This window comes from Caenorhabditis remanei, chromosome X, assembly GCF_010183535.1.
Source record: "Caenorhabditis remanei strain PX506 chromosome X, whole genome shotgun sequence".
NCBI lineage: Eukaryota > Metazoa > Nematoda > Chromadorea > Rhabditida > Rhabditidae > Caenorhabditis > Caenorhabditis remanei.
Genome location: NC_071333.1, coordinates 7,212,835 through 7,228,270, shown reverse-complemented (window position 1 = coordinate 7,228,270; position 15,436 = coordinate 7,212,835). Strand labels below are relative to the sequence as shown.

General features: G+C 38.8%; 2 protein-coding genes across 2 annotated transcripts; both read left to right on the top strand.

The window, feature by feature from the left end:
• Positions 1-2,837: 2,837 nt before the first annotated feature.
• Positions 2,838-7,991, top strand: GCK72_023381 (uncharacterized protein; the record flags this gene model as incomplete). The annotated part of the gene is made up of 7 exons (XM_003106639.2): positions 2,838-2,957; positions 3,802-3,930; positions 5,293-5,457; positions 5,507-5,623; positions 6,545-6,760; positions 7,454-7,586; positions 7,963-7,991. The coding sequence occupies 7 exons, from the start codon at positions 2,838-2,840 to the stop codon at positions 7,989-7,991; spliced, it is 909 nt and encodes a 302-aa protein (XP_003106687.2).
• Positions 7,992-11,444: 3,453 nt separating this feature from the next.
• On the top strand, positions 11,445-13,794 carry GCK72_023380 (uncharacterized protein; the record flags this gene model as incomplete). Its single annotated transcript, XM_003106727.2, has 10 exons — positions 11,445-11,500; positions 11,553-11,691; positions 12,350-12,420; positions 12,465-12,651; positions 12,696-12,800; positions 12,846-12,979; positions 13,035-13,137; positions 13,188-13,304; positions 13,352-13,588; positions 13,642-13,794. 10 exons carry the CDS (start codon positions 11,445-11,447, stop codon positions 13,792-13,794), a joined length of 1,302 nt encoding a protein of 433 aa, XP_003106775.2.
• Positions 13,795-15,436: the final 1,642 nt, after the last annotated feature.

Genomic DNA, 15,436 nt, shown 5'->3' with positions numbered 1-15,436 from the left:
CGGCGTCAAAATGACACATAACCTGTTTTTTATACCTTTAGAATTTTCGCGCCAAAGTGACAGTTACCTCGAATAACTGATCGTGATTTGACATTGATGAATTGGCGGCGGACTGGTAAAGGGTCATATATCAAAATGTGAGTTTTTGGAATAGATGCGGTTAGAACATGGTATGTATAGAAAAAGTAAATGGTTAGTCATAAATGGTCAGGTTGAGACGAGGTTGTTTTTTTCAAAAAATTCGAATCATTCCCGGACCTCATCTCCCATTTTAGTCTATCTCTTTTTTGTTTTTCGTCGGTCACAAAAAGAAACAACGTCTTCTCATTTTCCATGCTCCGTCCCTTCCAATTTTCCTTCTACCATCATTCGTTTTAAGGGTGCTGATGGCGCTCCGTCTTCCATGGATGGCCTGTGATGTGTTGTTGGCTTTAGCGAAGAAAAAAGGAAAGGGAGCGGGTTCTTCCGAGCTGCCCACTGCTCATCTCGTTGGCTACTCTCGTCCCACGCCCCTTCTCTACTCCCGCCTCCCGAAGTCGTTGTCGTCCCCGCCTCTAAGTCCTCCCTAGTTGTGCCTATTTCACTCCAACGCTCTCTGCCCTCACGGCTACTGTAACTAAAAAGGCGGAGCTTTGGTTTTAGGGAGGATGTGCCAGATCTAGTAGGGCTGCTGGGAGCTTTTTGACGGCAACGCCATCTGTGGTCATTTGAGTTTAGATTTGAGCCAATAAACTCTTAACCCAAAAAGTTGTCTATGCTCTCAGTATAGTGAGTGCATCAATTTGCAAATTGCCTTCGATCTCTAATTTTTTCATCTCACGAATTGTTTGTCCTCTTCTGGTGTTTTTAGTATAAATACGGACAATCTATTCAGTACATGTTTTATGTAATCATCCTACAAAGAAATAAGCATCCGCTTGTCCTACCACAGTAACAACTGCATAAATATTGGAGCACCGTTTCAGTATACTGCTGCTCTATTATATTTGTATTTTTTTGTGTTGTGTCTTTTTTTTTGGCGTCCAAAAGCCTATATATTCCATCTCAATTTCTCTTCTCCTCTTCTTTCTTGCCTTTTTGGAGCTCCATATACATGTTTGTCTCTCGTCCGTATGTTTGGGGGTGTGCTCCGTGGCGTCGGCATAAACGCACATAAAATGATGAATTGCGCGGTGCCTCGTCACTTTTCGGTGAAAAAGTTTTTGGATCATCTTTATTGTCAAAGTGAGAAATTGAAAGTCATCATCATCGCCATGCGATAACAACCGTTCCTTCGACTCACCTCTTCATCCTTTTTCGCAATCCTCTCGAAATTGTTCAAGTTTTCATTTGGTGAGGTAGTGAGGTAAGGGAGATGACTGAAAGTAGTGCAGAACTTGTTTTTTGCGGCAACATATTGATGAGGCGCAAAAGGGGAAAGCGAAGTAGTAGCACGGTAGAAGTAGAAAAATACTTGTGTACAACAGGACAGCCACCAAGACAACATTTGGCCTGATTTAATGTTACCTAGCAGCGGGAAGCGGGTTGAAACAAAAAAACACAAGTGTTTCTAGGAAACTTAAAAATTGTGCTTTTTAATTCTAGGAAATGATTATATCATCATCAGACTCTACTAAGCTGTAGGACAGTAAATTTGAAAACAAATTATATACCGACCATTCTTTTCTTAGTAGACAGTAATGTCAGTCACTATTTCCAACACCCGTAAAACCGTAAGAACCGCAAAACAGACAGAAACACCGGTTTTTTTTTGTTTGTGGAGTACGAATTCATTTGTTGTCATTACAAGACAAAACAGACCTCCATTTTGACACTCATTCTCCGAACTCCAATTTCTTTTGACATTGAAGACTTTGTCTCGTTTAGGACTGTTCTCGCTACACGCCTCAAGTATTTTTTCCTTTTTCTATTTCAGTTCCCATCATCGGAAGAAAATAAAACTTTTGGAGAAAAGTTATAATTGAAGGATTTTTCTGCTTAACTTTACAGTCTTCACTCAAAAAATGAAACAAACAATAGAAGAACGGTCACGCTTATTGCAAAACAGTGTAATATTTCGTACCTCAAAATTGACCAATGTTTTAATCGAAACAGTCTCTCGAACACTATATAAATTCCCGCGCCCATCTTCTTCCCGTCACTATATCAGTCGGTCTTTCAAGAAAGGCCGAAACGACGTATTTTATGGGCGAGTCGTTAAGATTTTGCTCAAAAGTTTGCGCCCTTCGCCTTTTCCGGAGACTCTGCTAGACTTTTCAAGTCGACTCGTCAAAAAAGATTCTCAGCAATCATCCAGCGCCTTTTCTCCTTCTCCTTCCTCCAGCAAACATTTCTTCCATCTCTCATTTTTCAGTATTTGTTTTTTAGGCGTATGAGTGTCTGCCTATCCTTCATCGCCACTGGAAATTTATAAACCTAATCTAACACCTTTGTCCGATTCCTCATTTATTCCTTTTTTTCTTCTCGTATTCTCCGTTCGTTTGATTGTTGGGTTGAACGCCAGGTAAAACAGAAACTGGTTTCTCGCATTCAGGCCATGTCCGATTCAAACAGAAACCCTTTTTTTTTCATATCACCTTCTGAGTTTATATTTGTTTCATTTCTCTCCACTCTATCTCTTCCCATATAACAGTTCCCTTTTGCGGGAGTAGTGAGAAAACGAGTGAGCCAAAAACTACATAACTATACAGTTCTGACTCAACAGTTTGCCTCCATCTACGTCTCCCGCTCTATGTTTGGCCGCCCCTTTTGCTTTTGTCTGTTTTCTCCAGAAACGACGTTATTGAAAACTTGTCAACTGTTTCATTTCATTTCTCATTTGTTTCCCCATTTTCAGAATGTTCGATGAGAACAGTAATGCCGCCGGAACGACGCCAGTAGCTTCTTCGCTTGCCGCCACACCCAATGCCAATCTCGTATCACAAGTGTTCAATGTGAAAGACAGTCGGTGGTTACAGGTATGATCTAACATTGATTGCTTTTCAAATCTTGCTCTTGTTTGATGAGTAATGCTATAGTATTCATTGAAATTTAAATTTTCCCATGAATACGAATTTGGGAGAGAAGGGTCAGAAGAATGTTTAGGGACGGGACCGCTTGCTTTTCCCTGGGCACGTAATAGGAGACGTTATTAAGATGCGCTCATGTGGCGTTTGACGCCACTAGAAAAGAAAATGGAAGACATTTTGGAGTAAGACGAACGAAAAAGAATTGAATGACTCTCTGTGAGCTTTTGGTTAGCGTGTGCCATCTTTGAGGCATTTCTTCAAATATGTTCGTATATTGAAGCAATTGTTTCCGAGATCGTTTGATTGACAAACACTTTTTGAAAGAGGCCGGATTGACCGTAAATCAAAACATACGATTACAAAACCTAGTTAGATAGTTTAAAACTTTGCCATTACATTTTAATTCCAATTTCCACTCCAAGGCCACACAAGTTCAGCTTTCCAATTTCCATACATGGTCATCCAGTTCCTACCGTAGGTTGCTCATTTCGAAAGTGAAAAACATTGGAAGAATTGGAAACAAGTGGAGCCGTCTCCTATACTAGCCATCCAGTTAATTAAGTTTTCTCGGTCATTGCGAAACCATTTAAAGACAAAAAAACGGGTGTTCATTGAGAGGGATTCTTCATCTCCTATTGTCCTATTTTCTCAGGCTTAAACGGATTACGAGAAACAAGGAAACAGGGGCAAAAATGAAACGATCATCGTAATAGGATTACAGGCAAAAGCGTGCCCTTTTGTCGGACACTTTGCGTCAATTACAACGCCCGAAAAAGACTTTTCTACTTTGCAGGTTGAAGTTTGTCGCGAATTTCTGCGAGGACAATGCGCCCGATCGGATCAAGAATGCAAATTTGCTCATCCTCCGCCTAATGTCGACGTTCAACAAGGGAGAGTGACTGCTTGCTACGACAGTATAAAGGTTTGCTTTTTTCGACATTTTTGCTGATTTTCAAGTTTGCTCAAACTTTCGTCATCGAAAGATGCCAACCACATGACGACGATGCATTTGCTTCCCACACAGACACACATACATTCGTGTTATTCAGTTATGTGAGCGTATTGTTTATAAACATACGACGACTGGGATGATGTGGTTATGCTCATCCGGATGGAAGAGTTGGAAAATTTCGGAAGATACTCCTAAATTGTTTATGTTATCGGGAACCGGCGACCGCTGAGTAGAAAGTTCTTTTTTCTCATTTGCCATTCCTGTATGAACATTGAGTAATGCAAGTTTTCATTGAACTACAGAACGCCTCCCGAGGGACATCTCAGTTTTACCAAATACTGAAACAAAACGTTTTGACAGATGAATGACGTCTTCCGGACGGTCGCCTCGAGATTTGGGAAAATGGAGGAAATGTTCAATGTAGGGTTAAACGTTTTGTCATTTCTATCCGTTAGATATGCGACATTCAGCAGATGACACCAAACTTTAGACGACTTCTGAATTTTGAGTGGAATACTCCAGGGGTTGGTGGGGGCTTATTTTCTTGCATGCATCTACATCTTCTTCTCTTTCTTATTCTTCTTTTTCGATGTCGACGTTGTATTTCGACATAGAACCCCATGGGAATTAGGATGGAGGTCGGATGAGGATAACACAATTAACTGTTAGACGAAAGCCCAAGAAAGAAATAAGCCACCAAAAGGAGGGAAGGGTAGTTTGCGGGGAAATGGGCTCGACGCACCACCATCAATGGCTCATCGTTCCTCAATTGGTTGTCTTGATGGGTCGTCGGCTGGTTTCTCGGCTGCTCAACACCACCGGAAAACATCGATATCAATTGAATTGTTTATGGAAACGAGCCGAGGGACACCCGGCCATTCAACTCGGCTTCCCCTACTGACGACTGACGATGTCATATCTTTACTTGGAATCTTTTGCAAAGAAGATAGAGAAAGAGGCTCTCATAATTTTGTGAATACACAACAATCCAATAGAGATTTTTAGTGGGATAAGATTGTGAAAGCTGAAATGCTTGAAACTGACATCTCAACTTTCGCATTCTAGGGATTTTCCATTTTAGATTCTTTGAGGTTATGTTCCCTAGAGAGACAGAAACTAATTGGGAGAATTGGAATTGCTAAACGTAATTGCAACAGTGTGTTGGTGCGCGGGTCAGAGCAACAAAAAATTTTAATGGAGCTGGTGACCATTTCCCTAGAGGACTGGAAATTTCACTCAATTTCTTTCCTCTTCTGTCTTTTTTATGGAAAACAAAAAAAAAAGAAAGGAGGAGACGGATGACTGATTGGGGACCAATTTCAGTTTTTTCAGGGAAGATGTACACGAGAGAACCCAAAATGCAAGTACCTTCACCCTCCACAACACATCAAAGATCAGCTATTGATAAATGGAAGAAATCATTTGGCACTTAAGAATTTGTTATCTGCTCAACTTAATCAATCCGGTACTCAGATGGTCAACCCAATGATTGCCTTGGTAGGCTAAAAGAATACTGTTTATAAAGTTCTAACTTTTATTTTTATAGCAACAGCAGGCAGCCGCTGTGAACTTGATCCCAAACACTCCAATCTACCCACAATACTACAATGGAATGATGTACCAACAAGTTCTTCAGGATCCATACGCAGCTGCCGCCGCTCAGGTACCGTAACATCTTGCTTGAACCCCTTTTGCACTTGCATTATGTATTGCTACTCGCACCACCGATTTCTTTCGAATTTAGAAAATTATGTTGGAAGAGGAAAATGGGAGGTCTTATTTTCACTGAAAATTTATTTGAACGAATTTTTTGTCTGCATGTCTTTCTATTTTGTGATGTTACAAAATTCAAAAATTTAATACAAGGCGTATTGAATTTTGGAACAATGCATTTTCTATCCAAAGCACCTTTGTTAATTAATCACCCCAATCCTCTTCCCACTTCATCATTTTTTCGGTTGCGAACGCTCGCTCGCTGTGCTCCTTCTCTTACACGCACAAAAACACTATTTCTTCTCAAAGCACGTCTCATGTTAATTTTGGAAACTGGATCATTTTTTCTAAAAACAAAAATGAAAAGCGATGAATGTTGCACACGGTGTCTCTGGAATGGATGTTATTCATTTGATTTGAATCTCTCACACGATGCCCGGCTTTTGTGAACAAATTAAACTCTAAAATGACATTTCCAAAAAAGCTTCACCTCTACTATGCTTACCGTGATCCCTTTCATTGAGTTTTATAAAATTCACCACAAAAGTCATTAGTGCTTATTTTTTCATTAAGAAAAGGTTATGACCAAATACTGAATGGAATGAATTTTATGTTGGGATTTAACAATGATTTGTTGTGTTAATTTATCCTAGAACCCTTCCCTGATTTTCATCATTTTTTTCTGGGTGGTTGCTTTAGAGTTTATTTTTTGAATTTGGGAAAAAAAGTTTTACATTACGCATAAACGATATGCCTAATGTAGGAATGGATGTCTGAGAACACAAATCAAAACGAATACCGTTCATCACTAAAAACGCCGGAGTGTGATATCGCATGAGACTCGCTTTGGCTGACATGCGCTCTGTTTTAGCAGCTACAAACCGCCGCCTTGCTTGGCAACGTCGGAGGATTGCTTTCGGCACAATTCGTCGCCAACTCATCAGCTGCTGCCGCTGCTGCTGTGGCTGCTCAACAACAGACAACGCCTTCACCATTGCTTCGTCTACAACGAAAACGAGCGCTGGAAGAGGAGAACTCAAATGGGAACGATTTGGCGGCAGCTCACTCCCAACTGCTGTCATTGGCGGTATCCCTCTATCTATTTATTATTTTGATCTGACTCTCAATCAAAACTTGGTTTTTCTCTTATCCTCCATTCTAATTAGTTTTGAGGCTAGGTTAAAAGCTTAAAACTAACGATTTTGGTACTGGCAGTCATTCTGGAAAATCTCATGTCGCGCTCTTGATTGCTTGCTCATCAAGAACTCACTACAAATTATGAATACATGCATCCAATTCTGTATCAGACATTTCAAGACACCCAGAATGTTGCTAGTATCAAAGTCGTAAAGGAATACCTATATGAAAAAAAGAACAAGCATTGCTTGATGTGCATCAATGGAGTGTTTGTAAGCATGTTACTGTTTGGGATAGGAATGACTTTTCTCGGGTATTTGGTCTCATTTTATAATTTTAAAAACATTAATTTAACATAGTCATGTGCAATACCTAGTTCTAGTGAGTAAATATAAATATTAGGCATCCATAAATGTTGCACTATCACTTAAAAATTTAGATGATCTGGTATACTACAAGTCGCATCTTCATCTCAAAAGCTGCCTGTTTTTGGTTTAACGCATTTAATTTCCTTTCACTTAACTCTCTTTTCAATTTACAACAACAACAGCAAGCTTCTTTCATTTTTTGTTTTATTTTTGGATAATTGACAATCAAACTTCCAGTTTTCTCGCTCGACAGAGATTCATTATCTTTTTTTCAGGGAGGTGTCCCAGTCAAGCGACCAGCTATTGACAAGAACGGAGCCATGATGTATTCACCAGCCGCTCAACCAGCTCAACAATTCAATCCATACCTTCTACAGACACTTCAAGGATATGTGCCAGCTGTCTCTTGTGAGTACATGCAGCCACCACCGTTCTAGATGTACGGAGTTTATATCCCGGACGCCCCTCATCCCATACACGTTTTGATTCATCTTATATACTCTCTTTGATCCAGTCAATCATATACATTTTTAATACACATAATGTTTTCTAGCTTTAACTCAAACTTCTCAATCTTTCTATCGACTTTTAATTGTTTTTAGATCTCAATGTGTTCAATTTTTCTAATTTTTTGGTTGGGTTGAATCTAACTAAGAAGCACACAACGGGGCAAACTGCCAAAACTGCTTGGGTGATTACTCTGTCAAATCTGTCCTATCAACACTATGCACCACCTCTATCTTAACTGTCGTCGGATGATTGATTGACCTTGTAATGTTTTCAGTCAGTGGTCAGCTACCGCCTCGCTACTAGACCATCAATGTGCAGCTCTTCTCTCCGCTTCTTCCACCAGCATCGAAATCCGCTCACACCACCACTTTTTCTTTTCTTTTGATTTTTTTTTCTGTCCTCTTTCCTGCTCTTCTCTTTTCTGGTTTCCACTTTATTCTCTCTTTCTGAAACTGTCCAATTTTTTATTTTTACTGAAGCAATTGTCACATCAAAATGTGTTCCAACTGTCTGTAACACCTTTCACAAAAACTTTTATCCATTTTCGCAAGGTTGCTTTACAAAAAACGGATTTTGTTTCAAAAATGTGTGTTGGCTTGTGAAACGTTCTGCTTGCCTTTCCTTTTCAAGAGCTTCCAGTTTTTTGAGCTAATAGTCTTTTGTTTCGAAAAAACAACAATCGAAGACAAACAACACTACCTGTTCTCAACTTTCTGATCATTTTCGGCTGTTATGGAACGTACCTTTTGGAGCTTATTTTGTTGTGTTTTTGTATCTACCTTATTTTTTATTCTCATTCAACTTTTTATTTTCTGATTATCTGAAGAACACTTGTAAGACTGTGATCTTGCAAGGATTCTTGCAAGAAAATCTATCACTTGGTCATTCGAATGACGCTAAACTCGGAATTTTAGTCTATATTTTATAAATTCGAAATTTTTGCCGGTTTGTTTAAAATTCGCCCCACTTTTCATCGAATTTCTGATTAAATGTATCTTTTTTCCAACAAGTTCATGACTAGATTGTATCTGTTTATCCCAAAAATTCCGTATTATTCTTGCCCCTCTGGAACGTTCCTATTCCTCTCCCCCACTTCCCAAAAATTCAACAGTTTTATTCGTTTTTCTTGTATCCACTAAATGGCAGATCTTTGCATCTCTCAGTTGATTTTCCTCCCCTTTCTTCCACTAGTCCGCAGTTTTTGAGTATTCCCTTATCTCAAAATGTCATCTCTCTGCCCCCCACACCCCACTGAAATCTACTTTTGTTTTCCCGGTATTCAGCGACTGTTAGTTTTTCCATTACGCTCAGTTTGAGCAATGATTAGAAAACTTTCTGCTTCGTTTTGTTCATCTCCATAATAATTTTCGTGTGGATTTGAAATAATATTTTCCCGTTTCCCTTCATTTACCATTTAATAATTTTCCACATGTTTCGAAAATCTAAAAATGATTCTTCTCTCCCCCTTTTTGGAACTTCAGTTGTCAATTTTTTCCTATTCTTTAAATCTCTTTCTATCCTGGCCCTGTGCATGTTTGCAATAGGATACCGGTTGGACTAAACGACCCCTTCTCCTCATTCCCCAAAAATTTTTTTATTATATGTCTGAATAAAATTCTTTGAAAAAGTCAAAGCTGCCTTCTTTGATTTCAGAAAATTTCAGATTCTTCAAATTTTCAGGTGTAGGTGTAGGAATAAGAACACAAGAATGATATGGATCAACTGTTATATCATCAATCATTCAATGTTTACGGATCGATATGTTTTCAATAAAACAAGTCTTTCAAAATTACTGATTTTCAGAAAACGAAGATGGTGTTTGTTTAGATTATTCCAGAACTGAAAATACAACAACACACGTGATTATTCTCTCTTGGCTATCTCCGAGGGCGTCGCGTGAGTATGATTACAACAACGCTAATTGATGATTTTTCCATGTCTAGCCATTCTAATCCACTGCTAAATTTTAACTTTACTTTTTAGATAAAGAGAAAAAGTGTGAAAGAGAGACAAAGATACATACACGTACTAATTTTTATGAGGCGTGTCTCAAACATTTGCCTCGGAGTGAACAAATTGTTACTTATGGAAGCAGATACGACCTGATCCTATGCAACCAACATTGCGTGCGTTGTCTTGACTTTTTTTTTGAACAAAATGTGGTTTTTTGTGATTACTGGTTGCACTTAATGATGGTGCCGTTGTATATTAGCAGGGCTCTTAAGTTCTGGTTTCTTTGCGTGACAATTAGCATCTCCTTGTTTAAACGAAAGTTGCCTAAAAATGAAGGTTTTCGATCGTCTTGTTTAGATATAGAATCAAGGGATCGGTACACTACAAACTTATCAACCATATATTTTTATCATTGTTATCGAAAAAGGTGTTTTCTTCAACTCTTTTCCTTTCAACACAATTCATTACACTCAACGATACTCGGCAATTTCTTTCTCATTACACTCCGATAGAAATACCAGAAACTGTTCGGCACTACATGGACATACTGCCATCTCTTCATCTCTACTGTTTTGTCCTTTTCTCCGTCTTCGTCTTCTTTTTTCTACAAAACACTGCTTATTTCCATTTTCTTTTCCTATCTGTTGCACTTCTTCGTCTTTTCTCTCTTCTCCGTCCACACATTCTCTCTTCTTTCCTCAAAAAACCGTTCGGGAACCCACGACGACCATCCGCTGTCTTTTTCTTTTCCATCTCGTCTATCTTCTTCATTTCTTCTCACTTTTCCCACCAATAATGTATTGAAAGTGTAATAACCTGTAGAAGAGAGCCCCTCTCCCTCGCCCTTTTTCTTTTCGATGTGTCCACTCCGGCCGCACTTTTTGGTGTGCACCTTTGCCTTCTCTCTTCCACAGTCACACCAAAAAGTCAATCGAACGAGATGATGATTGAAGACAAACGACTGTCCGAGGTGCGGACAAATTATTGATCACAGTTAGCCGTGCCAAGGCAATGACCGCACGACAAGTACTTTTCCCTTTCTCTTCCCTTTCGAACGGTTTTATCATCTCTCTATCGGTCAGCGATACATTCAATCAGTTCAGTTGACAAAACCCTTTTCTTTTTAGGACGTCACATTTTTGTGAGAGAAAAAAAGGAAAGTACCTTTTTCGAACTATCATCTGCCACGTAGGTCCTGAGTGGCATATTCTGAAATGAACAAAAAAAACGTTCGATCAAACAAGGCGATAGAAGAATAGAGTAGAGAAACCTTTTGTGCCGTTTATTCACCATCCCACCTCATTTTTCATCTTTTCTTTTCGAAATTCTGACTCGAACGAATACTCTTCGCGCCAACCCATTCTTATTCAAAATAGATAGCTTTTTTCCATATTTCTGAGCACCGATGAGAGAGATGGCGTTGTGAATCATCCACAAAACGCAACATAGACTCCGGAAATTGGGTTTTTCCTTTCGTTTCCTTCATTGCGAACCTATTTTTGAATTTCCCGCAACATTACCTCCCCTTTCGACTTTGAACCGCAGAAATTAAATGGGCGTGGTGTGTAAGACAGCGGGCGGTAACAGTTGTTCACAAGTTCTCTTCATCAGATAGACGCAGACATCTCTAGCCGCTTCGGTCTCTTCTCCTTCTTTCCATACTGACCTTTGTTTCAACAATATCTGTTATTTGAATTAATTAACACTGTCATATATTGCTTTGCGCTCTCTGTTCGTTTTTATTCTTTTGATACGATTGTGAATTGTGACGCTTTTAGTAATAAGCTTCGATCAGAAGAACCTATGAGAACCACAAACACTGATAGAAGCCAATCAGAAGAAAAATCGTCACGAGAGCCGTAAGTTTGCAGTTTCTCGGTTTCTTTCAGATAATTTATGTTTGATTTCCAGACGTCTTCTTGGTGCGTTGGTAAGATGGGTCGGGACCAGCTTCCGTTCTCGTAAGGTGAACGTCTCGGCGAACAACAAGATGGCCATGCTCAAGCTTAGCTCTCATATTAACAAAACTCATCCATCTACTCCCGAAGAAGTTAGTTTCTTACTTTAAAACACATTTTTTCATATTTTTTCTTCCTTTTAATAGGTCCCCAATTGAGTGAAAACATTCTAGTCTAGTTGCCAAAGGTTCACATCAAAGGCATATATTTATGTATATAGTGTGGGAGTACTGTACCAATACATGTGCAGGTGTTAGTACTCAAAAGATGTAGCTTTCCAAGAATTTACCAAGAGGCTTTTTGTGGAAGAAGTGAATGTGCCGACAGTGAACACGTGTTCCACACACGGAGGCGACCAAATTACGTCACTTACTTTGATCTTTTGATCTTAGCGAAATAGGTCATTAAAAATTCCAGACTCTCAGAATTTGAGGTAGTTAGGCTATTGATTTTCTGGTTGTTTTTAATTTCAACAGTTTTATATTTTTGAGCAAATTTCTGCTGGAATAAGCTTTATCAGTGGGTAACTCGAACGAGAACTGACGTTTCAAAATATTACTAAATTCTAGTAATTAACGTAGTATTGAAGGAATGAATAGGAACACGTTGCAATTTCCTCTTATGGAACCTCCATCGCAAAAGATTTTCCGGGAGATAACGGTAATTAGTCAGATTATGGAAAAAATAGAAAAAATTTACAATTAGGTAGTTGTCCAAAAATAAATAGAAATCAATCACAAAAAATTTCAGTCCATGTTGGCGTTCCACGGAACCTGTGAGACTGCTTTCACACCAAGCCAAAAGGAATTGGATGCAATTAGGTATGACTGATTCTATGACAAGAAATCTCATTGACATGTTTTAGATGGAAGAAAGCGACGGCCGATGAGATCAAAGCGTATATTTTGGAGTTGACTGAGCACGATCATGTCAAAAATTATGAAAAGGGATACGGAGAAAGCCACAGAAAGCTTATGAAGTTCGTGGCAATGATGTTCACGCCAGAATTGGTGGCTGCTATTCTTGAAAAGATTCCAATCAATCATTTAGTGGTAAATAATTACTCAAAAAAACTGAAAATCATTGTTTTTTCCAGATCATGAATAACCCATCAAAGGAATGTTTTGCCATTGCGACTCTTCAAGCTCTCATCGCTTGCCCACCGTTCTGTGACTATGTGAAGACTAAAGTGCCGGTTACGGTAAGTATTGAAGCTGTTGAATCTGGCTCACAGTGTTTATTTCAGCCAATCGATCACGAGATCAGAAGCATCCTGGCTCAATACGCAGTTTGTTGGCCACTCATCCAGTGCTCGCATCTTTTGGATCTTGTGATGAACTACGAGAGAACTGTGGAAGAAGACGCGGAAGATTTTTACAGGTAATTTTATAACATAGAAGGAATTACCGACAAATACTCAACTGGTGGTCTTCAGATTGTTGGAAGACAACTACTTCGACGACTCTTTCCCAATGCCAACTGAAGAGAAAACATTTCATTGTTACAATTGTCGAGAAACACAGATCATCGTTGACAAGGTAACTTGGATCATAGATTTTTTAAAACTCAATTCACTATTTCTCTTTAGAAAACTCGCATTTCGTTGCCACCTATCCTGTATGATGAAACTACTGCTACCATGGGCGGATTGATGACTTACAAGCTTCAGGGACACGAGAAAGTTGAGAAAACATGTCAGAAATGTGTAAGTCACATGAAAGGTATGATGTATATACTTCTATGCTTTTTCAGGGAGAGTCTGAAGGCTGCTTCATTACCAAGTGCATCTTCGGGGATATGTTCTTCATTTCGGCGTCAATAACTCATCATTACGCTGACGGTCGAATCGCAGATTTTGACCCGTGTGTAGACTTGGGTAACTTGGAGAAAACCAAGAAATCGAGTGAATGGCGCCTGGCAGGAGTCGTACATCATGAAAGAATCGACAAACACTCGGCTCACTACGTGGCGGTTATCGATCGTCATAATGTAAGTTGATAATTCATTTGGTTTTAAATCTATGCATAATTGATAATTTTCAGAATGACTACCTCATGAACGACAGCAGCTGCTCAAAAATTTCTTGTATGAGCGAAATCATCAGAAAGCACGGAAAGCCGTACTTTGCAATATACTACAGGTCGACCTGGAAAGAGAGACCAAAGGTGGAAACGTCTTCATCTACGTCTAATTAAAGTTCTCATACCTCTTCCCTTCTCTTAAATCACCTCATTTTCTGTACCCAAGTTCTATCCCTCGTGAAACAATCAGCATAGCTGAATAATAGAAGGTTTTTAGAAATTTTTCGTGTCATTTCTCTATTCACTTGAAACTGCAATAATTTTACAGGCTACTTCCATTCTCTATTTTTCCCATTTCCCAGTTTTGTTTTCTAGTTTCCCGACTATTCTTATCATAGACACCAGTTTTCCCGAGTATCTCTCTTTGGCACAATATGTTTCGCCAGAGGAACTATCTCAAAAAATGACATATTTTCCCTTTCTAATGGCCTTTGATTGCATAAGAAGATCACGTTCTGCCTTTCTGCCTCCAACTCTTTCTGACACTGGTTCGATTACTCTGGAAAATCACTCGGTTCTCATTTTCTTGGTTGTGCCCCCCATTTCTCTTCACGAAACCAGTACTTTATAGATCGTTATGAATTGGTAATTTTGCGTTATAAAAAATACGTTCTGAAACAAATTTAAACATTTATTTACAATAATACAAACCAAAATTATTCATTTCCCATCTTTTTTTTCAAAATAGGGATTGGGCACAATGACCTGCGGCCTTGATCGTCTGATGAGATCTAAAATGTTTATTCAGATTAATAATTGTAAAAACAGTTTAATAGTTTGGGAAAACAGGAGAACATACCGGTAAGGGCCTTCCCGTATTTTTCAATTTTTGTACGCTGGATAATAAATCCGTACTCCGTAATGGCTATGTGACCAACATATTTGAGAGGACGAATTGGTCTGAGAGTGAAGACTTTGTCGGAAGAAGTTTTATTCATTGCTGGAATATTTTGAAGAAAATAAGGTAATTTTTTTATACACCCGGACCATCTAAAATTAAAATTTCTAAGTTTCAATTACGGAGATAGTTATGAAACCTTGTCAAATCAAACAAAAAAGTTGGGAGAAAAAATGAAATTATTATGACTCTCTTATCAAAGTGATTCGTGGCAGAGAAAAAGTGATAAGTGTGACTACAGGCTGGTCAGTCTGTGTCTAGTCATTTGGAGCACTGATTCAGATTCACAACATTTTAGTGAAAAGGGTGCAACTAGTTCATGTGATTAATATTGAGATAATGATAGCAGCTGAAAAGACTACAGCCCGCAGAAGTAGACTGTTGAATGGTCTATTGCCTCATCGAATGAACATGTAGAAAAAGTTATCGTAAAGCTTCTTTCAACTGATAAAGTGATGTCCCATATGACGTTGCTCACAAAGAAAAACTGAACTAAAATCCAATTAAAACAGGATTCGAAAATCTCATGAATAAAATTATAGGTTTCACCAAAAAAGGATGCTATCGAACAGAACCAATGGAGCCCTCGAATCCATCTTTTTATGTGAGGTGTTCTATACGAAAACCCAATTATATTCGCAATCCGTCTCACGCGTATTCCGAATAAAGTGTGTTTCAGAAGTGAACTACTGTAACAATTGCTACATGATCTTTCTAAGTGAATACCACTTTTGATGTTATGTACCTACAATTCTATTTTTTCTGTGCATGCATAAAATATTGTTAGCCGACACGTGTCCATCCACTAGTTGCTCAAATTGGATGATCGATTTTGGAGACGTGGCTTGGTCTCTCTTT